The 19,523-nt window shown below is 49.6% G+C and overlaps 1 protein-coding gene across 2 annotated transcripts in view; it reads right to left on the reverse strand.

The window, feature by feature from the left end:
• The window catches only part of SEMA5B (semaphorin 5B), a 115,864-nt gene that overhangs the window by 36,535 nt on the left and 59,806 nt on the right, over nucleotides 1–19,523 (reverse strand). For both annotated transcript variants that reach the window (XM_033121407.1, XM_033121398.1), the window contains exon 2: nucleotides 2,063–2,265. In XM_033121407.1, coding sequence (XP_032977298.1) covers nucleotides 2,063–2,216 — 154 coding nt within the window. In that variant the 5' untranslated portion in view covers nucleotides 2,217–2,265. The remainder of the gene's footprint in view (nucleotides 1–2,062; nucleotides 2,266–19,523) is intronic.

Below are 19,523 nucleotides of genomic sequence, written 5' to 3' on the forward strand. Positions count from 1 at the left end.
TGGGGAAACCAGAAGGCTAGCCTGGTCCAAGACCAGCTGTGCTGGGGGGCCAAAGGGGGTGACTGTTAAGAAACAACACAAGATGCCTGACTACTCAGAAGACACTCTTGCTCACTCTGAGGCCCCACAGTGTGGAGCTCTGTGCCTGGTATGAAGCAGGGCCCAATCAAAATGTAATGAATAAACAGGGAAATCCAAAGCTGTCAGAATGGGGAAGTAGGTAAGTTGGTGGAGGCCAGGAGGGCGGGGGAGGAAAAGCAGAGGTGACGCTACTCTCCAGGGCTGTCAGTCTAGGATGACAGACCTCCACTTGCTCAGGTCTACAGGGATTTCTTGGAGGCTCTGTGACAATCACCTATGTCAATCGGAGTCTCCTTCCTTCATTCTGAAAGAGGGTGGAGTGGCAAGTCAGTTTCATTTAAGTGATTTACACAGGAAGATAAAAAATTATGTCCAGGAAGCCGGGCACCAAAACAACACATCTCCCACCTCTCCATCCTTTCCCAGTTTGCTCCAGTACAGACCAGCCTAGCAGGGGATACTCCTGCTCTGCTTCCATTGTCCCTGTCCCCAGAAGCAGCCAGGCCAATAGCGCCCACTGTGAAGTCTCTGAGAGGACGTGTTTCATTAGGAGCTGCCAGAGTGGCCCCCAGTATGAGGAAGACAGCTCTCAGCCTTCAGAATCCAGCTCCCTCTGTCCTCCACGTGGTCTTTCCCTTCAGTGACAGCTCCCCTCAGAGCTTCAGGAGCCGTCAGAAGTCTGAGAGTGTGTACATGTTTTGTACGCTTAAAGATATTGCTAATTTACTTTAATCCACTTAAGCCTTCAAAGCCTCAATCCCTGCTCAAACGAGGCAGCACAGAGAAAATCACTGGAAACCCTCCTCCCCGAGACGGGAGACAGGAGCCAGCCCCCAGCTGGGATTTCCGCACTTCTAAACGCCCCAAGTCTCCCCCTTCACAGCCCCCAGCTCCAATTCATCCGCTCCCCCCACCCCACACCTCCCATATGCCATGCTCGCCTCAGACTCATGGGTTTATTTTTCCAATCTGGTTTCCACCTTGCCCGTCTTGACTAGCTGTGTAGAATCCCAGATGACAGGTTGTACGTCCTCCTGCCAGGGACACCTGAGGGTGGAGCCCCTGATCACTCTGCCATGCTGAGTGGGTCAGAAGGCTCTGGCAAGCCTCTCCAACCTTCTACACCTCAGCCCCGCTCTCATCTGTAAAAGGACGTGATCGCCTCGTCCTGCCTCCCTGCCAGAGTTATTGTGAAGGGGAAATAGGGAAGGTGTTTATCAGACTTAAGAGCCTGGGGACCCCTGAGACTACATCTGCAGGACCCAGTGGCAGCTGCCACAGAGGCAACGGATCCTGACGTGTCAGTGTGATCATAACACCACCAGCGACCCCCACTCTGGCTAACAGGTCATGGGAGAGCATCCAGGAAGCTCCAGTATTTGTGTCTTGTTTGTAGATTATCATCCAATGTATCTACTACTTTTAGAAAGTCTTATTGATAACTTATAAACCCCTCAGGATATGTCCAGCGATTCACAAATCCCAGCGATTCACAAATTCCTAGGACCCCAAAGATAGGCAGGCCTGCAGCAACTTAGAGCAGAAGGAAGCTTTCCAGAGATCACGAGGCAGTCTAGTGATCTCTTCATTCTAGGTAGTCCTCTCCATTCTTCCCCCAAGGGAAGCCAACAAATAGAGCTCATGCTTCCAGAAGAGCTAGAGCTGAGACGACCATCCAACCCTTGGCCAGCCTGCCCAGGGCATCCGTACCTTGGTCTCTAGCAAAGGAATCCCAGAGAAAGACTCTTCCTCCCCAGGTAAAAATAGAGGGAGGGCCTGAATACATTGTCTGGAAACTAAAATCAGCCCCTCCAGCCCATGGCTGCTGTCCTTACCTCTATCCCAGAGGAAGAGTCTCCAGACCGCACAGGAAATGACCATCCCAGGACTTCCAATGGCCAGAGCGACCCTGCTGAGCTCAGACCTAAGCCCTTCAGGACACCGTCACTGCACAAAGGGCTGAGCGGGACATGGCTCTCACCTGCAAAGGCCACGGTGGGGTGTTCCCTCAGGGCACACAGCTGCTGCTCACCGCTGGCTTCACGGGTGACATCCTGGGAGCTAGAGAGGTGGAACAGCAGCAGCGTGAGGCTGGGCGGCAGCAGGGCGGCAGCCAGGGTCCCCAGGATCACCATGGTGAGTCGCTCTGCAGTCCTAGCTCCTGGCGGCGGGCTGCGAGACGACCTGCAATGCAAGTACTCAGTCTCACTATGTGCTCCCGTGGCAACGCCAGCTTCTTCCAAGTTCCTCTTGGTGGTCAGCAGCCCCACGGGTGGTTTGTTTGTTTAAATAAATTTATATTTTATTTATGTTACTTAAGAGTTTATTATGCTCTAGTAATGCAAAGTTATAGATCATATCTTGAAAGCTAATTTCCCTTGGAATGGCTTTCTACACAAAACTGACAAATTATAGAGTTTTTTCTATTATGACCCCAAATGACTTAAAATTAGTTTTAATGATAAAGGTCATATCTTAAGGATTTTAATAAACAGAGCTAGGACAAGTACATAGCCATTTATAAAAAGATAAATTTGGATCCATAACTCACACCTTATACTAGGAAAAATTCCAACTGGATAAAAATTAAATGCTAAGAATAAAACCATCAAAATACTAGAAGAAAATGTGGGCAGAATTCTTTATAACCTTGGGGTGGAGAACCATGACTCAAAATCCAGAAGCAATTAAAGCAAAGATTGACAAATTTAACTACATAAAAATCACAAAATCCTGCATGCCTCCCTTTCCTCCTGCCCGCCCCCCACCCCGAAATCAAACATCAAACAAAACTAAAAAGCAAATGACAATGGGGGGGGGCAGAAAGAAACATTTGCAATTCGTATCACAGACAAAGGGCTAATATTCCTCATATGTAAGGAACTCCTGGGAATCAAGAAGAAAAAGATCAACAATCCAGTAGAAAAATGGGCAAGGAATATAAATGCAAACAGGCTTAAAAATATGAATGACACTTATTCTAACTCATAATAAGAGCAATGCAAATTAAAACTCAGACTGAGATACTGCTGATCACCTATCAGTTTAGCGAAAATCCAAGTTAGACACTCTTGGTGAGACCGTGGGACACGGGGGCACACTCATATACTGCTAATGGGTATGCGAAAATGGTACAACCCATGGAGAGGAATCTGATAATATCTGGCAAAACGACAGAGGCATTTACCCTTTGACCTAATTTCTGGGAGTCTAGACCAGTGCTATTCAAAGTATGGTCCATGGACTAGTGTGTGATCCACAAACTGATGACTTTGGGGCAAGATAAATGCAGAAACTCGAGAGTGAGTGTTTAAAAACAAATTATACTCATTTGACAGAGTAATTTTTATGTCTGTTGGATCTAATAACAAAATATGTGGGTTTGTATTTTGCATAGTTTTTTTTTTCAATTTGCTTCTCTAGTGAATCACTTTTATTAAATTTTACATAAGCATCCACCTGCGACAGACTATAAATTGAAAAGTAAAACCTGCTCCTTCACCAAGGATAATTGAGAAACAAAAATAGACGACAGAGGCACCTGCACATGTACAAAGTGATTTATGCACAAGATTATCCCGTGGCATCCTTTGAAATAACAGAAAATAGGAAACAAGCAAATATCTAGCAACCAGAGACTGCTTAAATAAGCTGTAGTATATATTTGGAATGGGATAGATACTATGGTGCTCTAGAAAAGAATGAGGGTTTTCTCGAGATTTCTATGTGGAGAACTCTCCAGGGATATTAAGTAAAAAAAGCAAGGTACAAAACAGAGTAATAGCATGCTACCTTCTGTGAAAAAAAGAGAGTAAAAATAAGTGTGTTTGTATTTGTTCATCTTAGCATTAACATACACTGGAAAAATAAACCAAACTAATAAAAAAAGAAAAGTTTACCTGTAAGTAGCAAAATGGTGATTCAGGCTTTTCAATATACACATTTTTATATTATTATTGTTTTTGAATATTAAATATATTTCATATGACCTAGTCCATAAAAAATGTTTAAATCTTTTTAAAAAAACTCGTTTTGGTTCTCTAAAACTTCTCATGTGGAACAGCCCCAAAGGTCCCCTGGAGGCCTGACGCACAGCTCGGGAATCAGCTCCTGCCCCTCTCCTTCCAAGGCCCACCCACTGTGTCACCAAGCCCTGTTGACCCCACTTCCCTCACAGGTCCCTAACCCACTGCATAACCTCCTCATTGTCACTTTCCTCATCTGTGAAGTGAAAGGAACTAGCTCAGGGATTCCCGGCTGGGGGAGGGGATGAATCAGAGTCACTTCTACTGGGGGAGGAGGCCTGGGGCCAGCAGAGTCATCCCCAAGGGGGTTCTGCCAAACTCCCAGAGGGTTAGAGGCCCCTGGGGTTCCATCCCCCTCTAAGACCCTTGGCTCCCAAACCCTCCTGTCTTCCCTTCCTACTGCACTGTCTTACCTCAGGTCTGGAAAATTGTAGTAGGATGCTTTTCTTCCTGCCTAAGTTCCCACTTATGAAAATGGGACAAATCCCATATGGTTCCCAAATCCCTCCCCACCGTTTTGTAAATAGTTTCTTTATTAAACTGCCCTCCCATTTCCCAATTTGAGTGTGCCATGTTTCCTTGGGGGGACCCTGGCTGATATAACACCTACTTGGTGATATTCAATACATATGCAAATATCTTTTTAGACCTTAGCTGGGCTTTTCCTCTACCAACTCAGGACATCTAAGTTGTAGGAAACTGCCCTCCCCTCATTATTCCCAATTCTCCCCCTCCCCCCACTCCCTTCCCAGCCTCCCTGCCTCCCCACCCCACACCCCTAGGCCTGACCCCTGTGTGGCCAGAGCCTGAACTCTGGGACCGGAACAAGGAGCACATCCTAGGCCTCCTCCTCTCCCCCAGACCTCAGGCCTTACAGCCCGTAATTTCCAAAGGAGTTCCACTCAATTATGGTTTTAATATAAATATGTCTTCCAAGTCCCTCCTGAGTCAGTAATTGCTAGATTAATATCACTCCCTCCACCTAGCTCCAACACAGCGTGTCTGCCGTTTGAGGAGAAAGGAAGGTAACACAGAGCATGAATGGGAGCCGGACATGACTGAGGGCAGGGCCTGGATTCCAGTTCTCCTCTATTCAGCTGAGGGAGGAGAAAAAGAAGACGAGAGCCAGAGCAGCAGATGGGTGAATGAGCCTACGGCACACCGACCACACCGACCGGAGAGCCCCCCAGACAGGGACGCTACTCAGGGAGGAGACAGGAGAAGCCTTTTTTCAGATGAGCATCCAATCCTTAGGAGTGCAAGGGCGGGTCGAGGGGCTGACTTCGGAATCCCACCGGGTCTCACACACAGGCCTGTTTTGCCATCACCTTCAAGGACCTCCTCTGTCCTTGGCAAGGAAGCCAGTAGACCCTAAGAGGGGGGCAAAGGAGGGACAGAAGGAGCAGGGCAGCGAGGAAAATGAGGTTGAAGTGTGGGGTGTTGATGGTCAGGGCAGGGCTCAGTGAGCCAGGGCTGACAGCTCTGCCAGTGCCAGCAGACAGGACGTGCCACACTGAAAAACAACGAGCAGTCAATTCCTACCACACCAAGGGGGTGACAGGGTCTGGCTTTTGGAGCAGACTTCTAGACACTTGGCAGGGGGTGGGGGAGTGACTTCCCAACTCCCAAGAATTCCTCATCTTTGGAAATTATCTCCCCTCCACCCAAGGGTCAAAGGGGGAGGCCCCTAGCAGCCTTATACACACACCTTATCCCCACTCCATCATATGTCGCTGCTTGTACCAAGGACAGTCATGTGGTCAAAACAGACCAATCAGATGATCTCTCATGGCAATTTAGGTTAATAACATCTCTCACTCCCAGGGCCACGTTAGTCTGTGTAGATGGACCTGGAACATGTAATGTGGGCCCCGTGGGATGGCCATCTCCCACCTGTCATGTGGGCTGAGGAGAGGAGCAGAGATAATCTGAAGACAGAGACCAGTGACAGGAGACACACAGCAGAAACTTTCTGGGATGCTCACAGCTCCAGCCCTTTCCCAAGGTCTGACTACATTCTACTTCCATGAGCCACCCCTCCTGGGTCCTTGTAATTAAATGTCCCCTGTTGTTGCTGAAGCCAGTCAGAGTTGTGTCAGACCAGGAGTTGCCTATGAAGTGTCGCCTCCTCACGTCCATTCCTCCCTCCTAAAGGAGCCTCTGCATCGGTGTGCTCAAAGCGTTCCTGGTCTTCTGTGCAGGGGTTGCCAGGGAAAGGCATGAGGAAGTCGTCGGCGGGGCTTGTGGGGACGTGCTCTAAGAAGGCTTTCCTTCATCCCTCCTGGCCTTCAGATGGGACAGGTGGTGCTACATTAGCCTGTGCTGCTTTAAGGGACCTTGAGCGAAGTGATAAGGATTGTGGTGCAGAACGACAGGTGGGACCTGGGATGCTGAGGACAGAACAGCTCTGGTCTGCCCACTTCCAGGCTGCTTTCCCATGTTTGACCATCACACTTCTAGGCCTGTTTCCCTGTCTGTGAAATGGGGAGAATAATAACCCCTACTTCAAAGACTTGTGGCAAAGGTTAGAGGAGATATTTTTGTCAGACAGGCTTAGACCAGCACCTGCCACAAAGGAAGGCATCGTATAAGGGTTGGTTATTATTATTGTTGTTGTTGAATAATTCACTGCTAATTTGTTTAAGGTCTTGTTTTCAGCTCTCAGTTATCCCAAGCACCATCCCTATCCCATAGAGTTTGGTTTCTTATACTTATCACCAATATACCTGAGACAAACCGGAATTTCTAATATGTTTATCTGATCTGATGATTAAATACTCCCAGAATTTCTCCAGTGGGTAGAAGAGGCCGTGAGATCTTCCGGTGTTGTAGAGTACCACAGAAAGTCCTGAGCTTGGGAGGCTGCCAGACCTGGGTGCAAATATTAGTTTCATCACCTATAAAATGAGGCTAATAGTCCCTTGCCCTAGGGAGAATACTTGTAATGCCGCCAGAACTAAGTCTGGCACAGAGTAGGCCCTTATGAAATCCATGTGTATAAATGTATTCATATACATAGAACATTTGACTAGTTACCCAAGTGTCTGTGCCAGATTCACCATTCACTCACTTATACAAAACTTCACTGAGCATTTACTGAATATCTACTGTGTGCTGGACCCCGTACAGATAGGGGAACTGAGATGCCCACCTGATAAAAGCATGGTCCCTGCCTTCCAGGAGCTTACAGTTAGTAGAGGATAAGAGACATTTCCCCAAGGAACAATATATCACAAGGCAGAGACAGTGACCCACTGGGACCTGGGGTCTGGAAGGGTAGGGGGCACAGAGACCCTGTGCTTTGCCCTGTCTCAGGACTGCTTCTCATGGGCACTATGGTTGCATGCTTGTTCCAGGAGCGGGGGGAAGGGAGGCACAGCACCAGGGGACTCCTGCTATTTTGGGAAACCCCCAGTGATAAGGAAAGCATTTTCCCAAATCATCGGCCAGAGCTTCTGTTGCCTTCTCTCCCACTGCTGCCCCAATTCCCCAAAGTCTTCGATATGGGGTCACTCTAATGGTGCCCGGAGGCGTGTGAATGCATGTGCGTGTGTATGCAAGAGAATGCACACCCACGCAGGCACCCCCTCGGGGATGCCTCGCCTTCTATGGGACTTCTCCAGGGCTCACTTTCCCAGCACAGATAGTGGAGAAGGATTAGCTGAAACTGTGGGAGGGGATAAAATTGCCGAGTGAGAGAGAAGGGCAGAGGGCCAGGCCAGAGCTGTTGGAAGGCCCACAGTGATAGAGGGACTTTTGCTCTTCTCTCTGGGGCAAAGGATGGGGTGGAGAGAGAGAGAGAGAGAGAGAGAGACAGAGAGACAGAGAGAGACAGAGAGAGACAGAGAGACAGAGAGAGAGTGTGTGTGAGAGAGAGAGAGCTGAATCACCCACAAAGCCCAAACTGGCTTCCTAACAGGCTCTCCCCGCACAACCATGCTCTTCCCTGCTTGCCAGAGAGCCGATGGCCCAGGCCTTCCTACAGTGGGGAGAGGCTGAACGCCACACTGAGGACCATCAAAATCCTTCATCATTCCCTTCAGTATGAGGATGAATACGGGGGTCCCAGCCCTCCTGCCAGTTCCAGTCCTACAAAAGAGATGGAAGCATGGGTAGATGAGCAGGAAGCAGATTGGGAGGGGTTCTGAAGAGAGGTGCAAGATGCCCTGGGGAAGGGAAGAGACAGGAATGCCAGTGGGAGGGAGGCCTAAGGCGCCTCACCTAGAAGACAGGGCTCAAATAGGGCCTGAAGGAAAGAAGAATGGAACTTCCCCAGCCACTGGGGCAAAACCACTCCAGACTGAGGGCAAACGGCACAGGCAAACATTGGCCCTGGACCATCCTCACATAATCCAGTGAGATTGGAGAAACGGGCAGAGGGAGATGGAGAGAGAGATGCATCTGGAAAGGACGACTGAGGTCAAATTGTGAGAGACTTTAGTGCAAACCTAAAGCATCAGGAGGTTTTCTTCTGCAGAAAAGGAGGACCTTTCAATGGTTTGGAACAGTGGAAGGATGTGATGGGACATGTGCCGAGAGAAGGTAGGTGGCAGCAGGCAGTGGGAGGGATAGGTTAGAGCGGGCCATCCATCTGCAGGGCAACTCTAAGACCCGGAATTGGGTGTCCCTTCCTCCAAAAGAACCCTGCCCCACAGCCGGAACAAGGCTGAATTTCAGCCCTCACTTGCAGCTCCTGGAGAACAGAGCAGCTCAGCTGCAGGAGGTGGCCGTGGCTAGAAGCAGGGAGAGAATGGAGGGTCAGGTAGGAGAGCTGAACCAAGGCAGTAGTAGAAACCCCTCAAATTACTGCTGCCAGGGGTCCCTTCCAAAACAACCGGGGACCTCTTTTTTTCTGATCGATAAAAAGGGTGTAATCGGAAAGGAAAAGACCACCTATGACCCTAAAAGATGTGGGCTTGAATAAACACAGCTGCTGTGTATTGAAAATGTGCCAGGCCCTGTGTTAAGCTTTCTCTGCAAGACCTCATGGCGATTTGGCAAGAAAGCGAAGAAATGCCTTTGTGATCGCCATTCTCAGTTGATAGCAAGAAATGAGGTTAGCGGGGCTAAGGAACATGCCCAAGATCCCAGCGCTCCTTGATACCAGGGTTGAGATTTGAACCTGAGACTGTCTGCTGCAGAAGCCCATACATCTTCCTTCCCAGAGGAGACAGACCCCAGCCTTCCTGGCACCTTCTGCAGTCCTGGCTCTGTGCACGCTCCAAGCAGCCTTAGAAGCTTAATTTGGTTTCCTGAGTTGGCTTTCTGACCAGGGAGAGCGCTTTATGGCTATAAATTATTAAACTGACTTCCTGCTGCAAATCAGTCTCCTGTGAGTTTGGCCTGTGGGAGCCAGTTTTTCCAGGACATGAGCGGCTCTGGATAAAGAAATTCCAGTGGCTGCTGATGGACAGGGAAGAGTCCAGGGGCCTGGAGCCAGCACACAGACAGCTGCCTGCGAGCCTCCCGCAGCCCAGGCCTGACAACCAGGGGCCAGGCTGGGTGGAGAGAACCAGTCGCTTCCTTTTGTCCCTACCTCAAGCTTGGCCCTCGAGCCCTTGAGGACCTTGGGGAAGGGGGCTCAGCCGTCCTCCTTCCCGGGCCCCCTCCCTCCTTGACTCCATTCAAAGTCTCCACTTGGCTGCCTGCCTGGGAAAGGGGGAGAAAAAGAGAAGGAAAAGAAAAGAAGAGGAAATAGGAGGGAAACTAAGAGCAGGAAAGAATGTATTCTGTCCGAGGTTTGGTGGGGAGGGGAAGGCGTGAGGGGTGCCCCTCACTCCCCACCCCCACTCAGAGACGCGAATGCCATCTTCCCACCCAGCCATCGCTCACTACTTGGGGGGCAAAGCTTAGCCAAGCTCAGCACAAAGATAAAATTGAGATGCAGATTCCTTCCCATTGCTCTGAATAGAGCAGATTGGATACGGATTTTCCTCTTTTCTTCCCATTTAGACCATCTGGGCGACTGGGGCCCGAGGGAAGGTTGGGACCAGGTGGGGGAAGGGACAGAGGCTCAGCAACACTACCCAGCCCTTTTCAGCACTGGAACCTGGGGGTGAAGATGTGGATGCCCCCCCATCCTCACCCTCTTTCCCAGGGGTAAGTTCACTCCCTGCCTTTGCACTCTGTTCACCGGCTGGGCCGGCCAGGCCTGGTTGGGTTCTCCTCTCCTCTGTCTATTCCTAGCAGAGTCCAGGTCGCGTGCATTTGTGCCATCAGCGTTCGGCAGTCCTTCCTGCAGTGCCCCCCAACTGCAATTAAAAGGAAACATGTGATCACAGAAAGTTTAACAAGACAAGCTCTCAAAGACCATTAGGTTCAACCCTGTGTTTTACAGATGAGGAAACTGAGGCCTGGGGGAGAGTGTCTGGTTCAAGATTGGGCAGGGCGCTAGTGGGAGAATCAAGACCAAACTAACAACAAGTATCATGTTATTATGGATCAAGCAGTGTTCTATGCTCGTTATATTATGCCACTTAATCTTCACGATAACCTTGTGAGACAGGTATTATCCGATTCCCCATTTCATGGATGGGGAAACTGAGGTACAGACCCGTTCAGTAACTTGCATAATGTCAAACAGGTAGAAGCCAGATCCAAACCCAGGCAGTGGGGCTACAGAACCTGCCCCCTGCACCATTTCAGTGCACCCGACAGGAAAATGGCATCATTTGACATAGACCTGTGAGCGGAGCCCTGGCCTGGTGGGCTCCTGGCCAGGGCTAGCAGGCTGCTCCGGGCAAGCATTTGCAGATGGTGAAACCTCTAAAGCACAGTCCACAATCATTCTATATTTATAATTGTGGACTCTGGACTTGCTCCTCTGAACAGAGTGTGTCAATACAAGGTCAGAACTGAAAACAAGACTAGAAAGAGAATGTTTCTATCACTTGGGAAAATGAGCAAGCGTGAACCTTGTGAGGGAAACTTTGTAGGAGATACCACGCATGTGGAGGAAGATGACCAAACAGATGAGGAGAGAACGTCAGAGGGAGAAGCCATGGGTTGGAACCAGCACGCTGCCTCATAGCTGTAATGCAGCTGTGATGACATAAGGTGCATAGCACGTCGGGTTCATGCCTTGCACAGATAAGTATTATGAATAGTGCTGGTGGCACGAAGGTGGTTTGACAGTGAGTAAAGATTTTTTTTCTGTTTTCCAAACATTCTGCAACATTTGATTGTTTTGCAATGAAAAAGAAAACAACGGAGACTCGCCGACTTTAATTGCTGGAATTAAATGCTAAGGATGTTGCCAAACACAAATCAAGCTTATCGAGGCATTATTAGAGCAACCTCCTTTTTCTCCTTCCATGGGTGAGCTCTCCCTGTGGAAACATTTTGCTATCAGATATGCAGTTGCTATGTGAAATGAAAACTGCATTTGAAAACATGCCTACCGCTCAAAAACAGACGGCAAATCCAGCGAAAGGCCGGGCTTTCTTGGGGTTTCAGTGCCAGATTCACTTGCTCAACATCAACCTTTGTGGGAGCTCCCTTTTCCCTGCACTCTCTTGAGGATGGTTCCTCAACACCAGGAAAGCTGGTTCTGTGATTCAAAGAGCCGCTAGAGAGATGGACGGTGTTCATGGCTACACCACAGTGGGAATGTCCTTAATGCCACTGACCTGTCCGTTTAAAAATGGTTAAAATGGGTTGGTGGGAATGTGAAATGGTGCAGCCGCTGTGAAAAACATATGGTGGTTCCTGAAAAAATTAAAAATAGAATTACTAAATGATCCAGCAATTTCACTTCTGGGTATACAGTATGTCCAAAAGAACTGAAAGCAGGGACTCAAAAAGATATTTGTACACCCTTGTTCACAGCAGCTTTATTCACGAGAGCCAAAAGGAGGAAGCAACCCAAGTATCCATCCACGGATGAATGGATAAACATAGTGTGGTCTATACACACAGTGGAATATTATTCAGCCTTAAACAGGAATGAAAGTCTGACACCTGCTACAACATGAATGAACCTTAAAGACATTATGCTGAGTAAATAAAGCCAGACACGAAAGGACAAGTATTGTATAATTCCACTTACATGAGGTACCAAAAATAGTCAAATCATAGAGAGAGGAAGTAGAATGATGGTCGTTGGGGGCTGGTGAAGGGGAGCATGGAGAGTCGTTATTTAATGGGTACCGAGGTTCAGTGTCTAAGAGGGAAAGAGTTCAGGAGATGGGTGGTGATGAAGGTTGTACGACAATGTGAATATACTCAATACTCCTGAGCTATACATTTAAAAATGGTGAAGATCGTAAATTTTATGTGATATGTATCTTGCTACAATTAAAGAAAAAGAGCCCCTAAAATCCAGCGGCCTGAGGAGGACCAGAAGGTGTGCCACTCTCACCCCAGAAGATGGGGTCTTCTCCCACGTTTCCTGCAGAGTGGGGCCCACTGCCAGCCCCGCACCCTCCTCCAGGGCATGCTTACCCCCCGACCAGTGAGTGAAGTGAGTCCAGCCCTGGATTCATTTCCTGTTGCTGCTGTAACCAATTTCCATAGACCTCGTGGCTTCAAACAACACATTCATTCCCTTACAGCTCTGTAGGTCAGCAATCCAACACGGACCTCAATGGGCTAAAATCAAGGTGTCGGCAGCACTGCGTGCCTTTCTGGAAGCTCTAGGGGAGAATCCATTTCCTCGCCTTTTCCAGCTTCCAGAGGCTGCCCACATTCCAACTTCTGGGCCAGCAACACCGCTTCGCTCTAACCATTCTTCCATAGTCACACCCCCCTCTATCGCAACTGGGAAAGGTTCTCTGCTTTCAAGAACCCATGTAAGTACATTGGACTCACCCAGATAATCCAGGATGATCTCCCCATGTCAAGGTCCTTGTGAATCACATCTGCAAAGTCCCTTTTGCTACATGAGGTAACAGAGTCATGGTTCCAGGGATGAGGACATGCACATCTTCGGTGGGCCATTATTCTGCTTACCACACGCATCACACACTCCCACCCAGTCAGACACACGTGGCAAATATTTCTGGCATCGAGACTCATCCGCGCCTGAATTTCTGAAGAAGGAAGAGCAGTCGCTGGCAGGTCACAGCCACACAGTCTCAGGGAGGAAAAAGAGGCCACTGCTGAGGGGACAGTCAGGGAGCATGATGTGTGTGCCCGAGGAGGTGTGGAGAGAGGACCCCAGATGGGAAGATGACGAGCACAGGGAAGGGGACAGCATGTCCCACGGGAAAGGAGACGCTCACAATATGCAAAGGGGAGCCCGTGGGAAAGACCTTACAGGTGAACTGCACGCCAAACAAAGAAATTCAGGAACACTGGCACCAAAGTTGTACCAAATGGGGATTGTTATTCACTTTCCAAAAGCATTTTCCTAAACATTCTTTAAGTAAGGAGTTCTACTGGGTTCTTAAAATAGGATTTACACCCAATTTTTCAGCAACACATAAAGGATGCTTGTAAATCTATTGAAATGACGTGAGACCAGTAACATCTGCCACCTTCTGTGCTGGGGGTGTCGGAGGGAGTGGGAAGGTAGCACTGGTGGGGGTGACAGGCTCAGACTCAAGTCTGGGCCCCATGAAAGCGATCCAGTTAAGCCTCCCAGTGACCTTTTCTCATCTCCCACAGGCACAAACCAAGCGTAGAGAGGTGAGGGAAAGGAGAATAACAGGTCAGGAGCTAGCCCTGGGCTCTTTGACCCCAAGGCTCTGTTCCTTCTGCTTTCCTTAGAGAGGGTGGCACGGAGTTGTGTGTCTGTGTCAGTAACAGAGGCTGTACCCCTCCAGTGTTCATGTCTGGAATGATACTGAAACTTTCAATTAGGGGCAAAGGCGATCATTCTAAAGTTATTAAAGAATCCCGATGGCCTGAAACAGGTGAAATCACCATGATGTAAATAAATGGTTGATTTCATGTCTCTTTGGGGAGTTAGCAAACACAGGGGGCCAAAAGGAACCAGGGCTTCAGCCCCATTTCCCTCCCTCTCTTGGCCACAGAGCCTGCTGAAAATACTCCTTGAGCTTCAAAGCAGAAAACATAGAGGAAGATATCATAAAAATCTTGGGCAGCACACCGATTTCTCTGCCATTCCACTGTCCAGGCTCCTTCCAACTTCTCAGTTGACCCTCAGCTTCATTTTTGGTTCTTTCTCCAAATATGTGGTTCTCCACGGTTCTCTTCCCAGTCGTCTCTTCTCTCACTCTGACTGCTCGTAGGGCGGCCTCAGCATCCGCCCACTCCCTCTTCTGCAGGGCTTCTACGTCCACCCTGGCTCCCTCAGCTCCCCAGGTCTCCAGCCCTCTCTTCTGGACTCCAGCCCACAGAGCCATCTCCAGCTCACGGTCACCCAGACATCCCTACTGCAGGCTGCGCCACGTACACGTGGCATCTTTCTCCCTTCACATGTTCCTCTCACATCCCCCACTTCTGTCAATGGGACTATAATCCCCTGGGTGTTCTAACTCGTATCTCAGCATTCCCAGACTCCCTTCTCCTTCATCTCCCACATCCAATCCCCTGTTGAGTCCTGGCGCTTGTACCTCTGCAGTGGATCCCCACCCAGATGTCCTCGGGGCTGGCAGGTGACATGTGAGCTACGCGAACAGGGAGGGCCAGGAGAAGATAGGAGGGCAGGTACCCCATTTGGACATGACAGCTGTGATTCAGCTCTCCTCTTTTCCAGCTGGCTGTTGTCTTCTCAGGACGCGGGCCCAGATCTGTCCATTTAAAAAGAAAGTCTAGAGTCTAATTCATGTGACATTCTCTTATTTTTAAATACTGGCGATTACTTGCATTTTTTGAAATCCCTGTTTACACCAAACAAAACATGTCTGTTTGAGACCTCAGGGCTTCAGCCCCTCTCCCACTGTTCCTTCTCTCTGTTCCCAATGCCAATATGTCAATATATCCATGATCCCTCCTGGACAATAAACCACTGTCTCAGAGCCACTCTCTCTATCTTCCCCCTGCTGGTCTCAGGCCCCACTGAACTAACGTTGGACTATTCAGCTTTAGCTTCGGGTGCTCCCGGCAGGGAGAGATCAGTGAGGGGGAGGGAGACAGAGACGAGAAGGCTGATGGCACTCAGGTTGACAGAGCCATTATTTAACAGAGTAAAACATCTGGTGTTTAATTAACAGTCTCTCTGCTCTTTCATCCTCCCTCCGTTTGCCCTTCCCGAGAGGGCTCTGCGGTGGGTGCAAGAGGAGCAGAAAGCTGGAGGGCAGACGTGGGCCGTGGGATGGAGCTTCTGGCTGGAGGCAGGGCAGGGGAGCGGAAGGGCGGTGAGGTGCCCAGGTGTGAAGAGAAGAGGACAGGTTAGGAAGAAGCAGGATTGTGTTTCAGTCAGAGAGACTCAGACTGGTCCAGAAGTTCCTTGGGGAGGAGCTGGGGGCAGAAGCTCAGTGCCTAGGATTGAACAAGGAAGTCCACAGCTCTCCTGTGGCAACACTCCTGGTTGCCTCCTTGATATTCATTCCTCCGAAGTCGTCCTCGATAACAACGCCACGTTGCACAGAGTGGCAGTGTTCCTAGCCCCGGGTGACATGCCTTCCCAATGGGTCACACAGGGAGGGGTGGTCATGTGCATCGTTCTGGCCAATAAGAAATAAGCAGAAGTCAGCTACAGAGTCTGGGAAAGGGCTGCTTTCCGTATAAGAGAACAGATTCATATGGCACCAGCCCCTTTCCTCCTGTCACCTTCCTGCCTTGCAGAGGAATGCAATGTCTTGAACTATAGCAGTCATTTTGAAACTATGAGACAAGAGGCATGAGAGGCCAAGAGGGTCACAGAATATCCCGATGGTGTTGAACCAGTGTGCAAAGACCAGCAGCTGCTGCCACCTCTAAACCCCTTGTAAGTGATTAAATAAATCCCTGGGTTTCAAGTTATTGTAGGTGGTGTTTTCTGTTCCTTGCAGCCAGAAGAATTCCTTAGTGAGACACTCTCTCCTCTCAACCCTCTACTCTCCGGGGAGATAACAAACCGACCACTTGTTTAATTAGATTTGAGTGAAGTCAAAAGCAGACCCTGTTGCTCAGAGCATCTCGCAGCCTGGAGAGCCCAGGACCTGGGACCAGGGACTGGGAGTGAACAGCGGTGGGGTCACGGCTGCATTAAACGGTGTGCTCCGAGGCCTGCCCTCTCGTCACCGCATCCCCAGCACCCAGCACAGAGCCTGTCGTGTAGTGGGAGCTCCTCTGACACGTATTGTGTGAATGAATACATGAGTGGATGAATGTGCCACTGCTTGGCACAGGTGTCCCAGTGACAACCAGCTGGCAGGAAGGGACTCCCTAGTAGCTAGCTTGAATCTAGCTGATTCAAGACGCACTCTTCTGCGAAGGCCAGCCTGGAATACCTCTTCCCTTCAGAAGTCCCCCACCCCAGTTCCTATGATGCCCCTGCTACCCTCTTATCTGGAATTTGGTCAAACTTCCCTGTTTGCTGTGCATCTGGCTTCCTGTTTAGACTGAAAACCCCTTAGGTAGATGCCACCATCCTTTTTAAGCCCCCAGATCCCGCCAGTGTCTTGAACACTGAAGATAGTTGATAAATGCTTTCATTTGACGTTGGTGTCTCGGAGGGATGCTAAGGGGTTTCTGATAGAAAGAGTTGCTCAGAAAAGAGATCCCCTGAAAAGAATAGTCCCCAGATGTCTGTAGTACTACCTGAAATTTTACTATTAGCCATGGGCTACTTTGATTAGCTAGGTCATCTTCAGTAAAACACTTAATCACTCTGAGCACATTTTATATAATGGGGATAATAATAAAACCTGTGCCATAGTGCCACTGTGAGAATCAAATCAGGATGAAAGTACGTTGTAAGGATGTTTGTTAAAATCAGCCTTTAAATGTGATTAGTCTGGGAAGTGTTATCCCAGCAATTATTCACTTTTGAATGTAATCTTGCAGTTCTTCGGATGGAGAAGAACCTCAGGCCTCCCCCTGCCCACCACCTCACAAATGACATCTATACTGTCTTCAGAAGTATGTGAGGAACTTCTTGAGTTTAGTGAATGTGGCAATTCATGGGAAAGAAAGAGGGAAGGTGGTGTGGCGGGGAAACAGCTCTGCGCAGGGACTGTTGGCGCCCTGCCCAGAGCCCTCTCCCATCCCCAGTAACCTGCTCAAGAGGCCGCCCTTAGCCTATGGCAGTCTCCCCACCGATATGCCTGGGAGACCACAACCCTTACCCCCACTCCAGGGCCACGGGCAATCACTGACAGATGCAGGAGTACGAGTCTAAAGCCCCCGTCTCTGTGTAACAACTTCTGCAACGCAATTCCTGCTCCAGAGATTCCCGCTGGATCAGGCAGGCTTCCCCAGACAGCACATCTTCAACCTGCCCTGTCCTCTGTCCTGCTTCCCTCGCGCCCTGCCAGGGGATTTGTGTGGCACTCCTAGTCAACCACTTGCAGAAGAATCCCAGCCCAGGCTCTGCTTCTAAGACAAGCCCTTAGGAGGCCTTTGCAGAGGAAGGCTGAAGAGGAGCTGGTGTCAGGACCACACTGCAGAGCTCCCGGCTGGCCCAGGGCTCTGCCCCCTCACTCTGTATGCAAGACCACGCGTGGGGCAGGTCCAGCCCTCATCTCCTCCAGGGCTGGCGCCTTGACCAGAGATGGTGTCTGCACCTCCATCCTCTCCTGATCTCCTCAACACCCTCTTTCCTCTGCTTGGAAATGTGTGAATCCTCTCCAAGCCCCCACATTTTCTTGGAAAGCTGTAAATCCAAAAATCAATTGGTCTCTACGTCACAAGATTATCAACATGGGCCCCCAGGCACATTTTGGATCAGTATCAGTGGAGAAAGGGCCTTGGGAGACAGTGTAACTCCTTCTTTACAGTTTAATTTGGATTATACTTCTGCATCCATGCTCTTCCCTCTCGTTACAATTGTGATAATTATGGTCTGCTTTATTCTCCTCTAAACTGTTTACACAGCTGGACAGAGTCGGAAATGCATGGATGCTAACCCCCACCCCTATTTTCAGGACTGGTCTCCCCAGAAGCAACGAACCTGAGTCAGAAGGGTGGTGGTCCTGGGGGTGATGGAGCAATGGGGTGTGGAGGTGGTTGAAAAGGGCCTGAGGGGTCTAGTCCCCAGGTACTATGCCTCCTGGATTGGAAAGGAAAGGCAGTATTTGCACTACTGTGTACCCCATCCCTCCATACCAACACAATTGGAAATATTTCTTTATAAGAAAAAATGGGGAAACAGGTTCATTTGGATCTTCCTGAGGTTAGACATCATCCTATCCATTCACCCAGGCTCCAGGCAGGCTGGCTCCTCCCCACTCCAGGGCAGCTGGATTTGGGTCAGGGAGGGGTCACTTCATGTCAACCACACTTCTTAGTGACATCATCACTGTCAGGACATTCTTGCTTCTTTTCTGCTCTATGAACCAACATTTACCAAGGCCCCTAATATAATAAATGCCATGGGCCTCAAGTACTGGGGAGGACACTGTCTCCCTCTTTAGGGAGCCTCTCTTTTGAGAATTCCATGGTCTTCTGCTCATATATTAATGCTCACCTCTGACCCCAACTTGCAAAATCCCAGATACCAATGAAAATACATGGTCTTTCTGCTTTCTAATAATTATATCTAAGCTTTATTGTGTTCTTCACTGTATGACAGACAGTGTGTTCATCGTTTTACAAATGTCTCATTTTAGCCTTACCCTATGCCTATAAAATGGGCTTTATTGCTTTTTGACAGGTGAGAAAACTGAGAGGTGGGTCACTTGCCCAGAGTCACATAGGAGTGGCCACGCCAGGATCTGACCTCAGGTCCATTCGGTGCCAAAGCGCAGGCGCTTAGCCAGCCTGCTTCCCACCTCCATATAGTGCTGCTGTAGAGAGGGTTTCCCTCAAGAAGAAAGGGGGTGGGGGCTGGGTGCTCTTTCCATCTGTGGGGGTGCAGAGCAGGAAGCTTCCCAGGTCTCCTCCTCGCCCCCGTACCTGAGGCTGAGTTCAGCTTAGCTCCCCTCCCACCGTCCTGAGCTCCCTCCCTACAACCCATTGCAGGACAGGTTCTGAATCCCTTTTCTTCATCTTTCCTGGCCGGGAATGCTGCTGCTCTCGGGGCCGTCGACCATATGGTCTGTTCCAGCCTCTGCAATGAGAGCTCCCAGCTCCGCTCCCAGCTCCGCTTCCAGCCTGCTCCACCCTCAAGCCGTCCCAGCCCCTGGGTCCTCCTGGCCTTCCTGGCGCCCACCTGTGATGGTCTCTAGGGTAAGACAGGCAGTCCTCTATGCTCCCTGCTGTGCTCCCCGCTGCAGGAGCTGAAGCCACTGGCTCCTGCAACTCCACGTTAGCCATCCCTTTCCAGTCACTGCTCATCAGCTGGGCTAATGGCGGGGGTGGCAGAGAGCAGCGAGGCAGATAATCCAAGGTAGTGGGAATATAAAACTCATCTCTATGTGGCTGTGGAAG

Source organism: Rhinolophus ferrumequinum, chromosome 2 (genome assembly GCF_004115265.2).
Source record: "Rhinolophus ferrumequinum isolate MPI-CBG mRhiFer1 chromosome 2, mRhiFer1_v1.p, whole genome shotgun sequence".
Lineage (NCBI taxonomy): Eukaryota > Metazoa > Chordata > Mammalia > Chiroptera > Rhinolophidae > Rhinolophus > Rhinolophus ferrumequinum.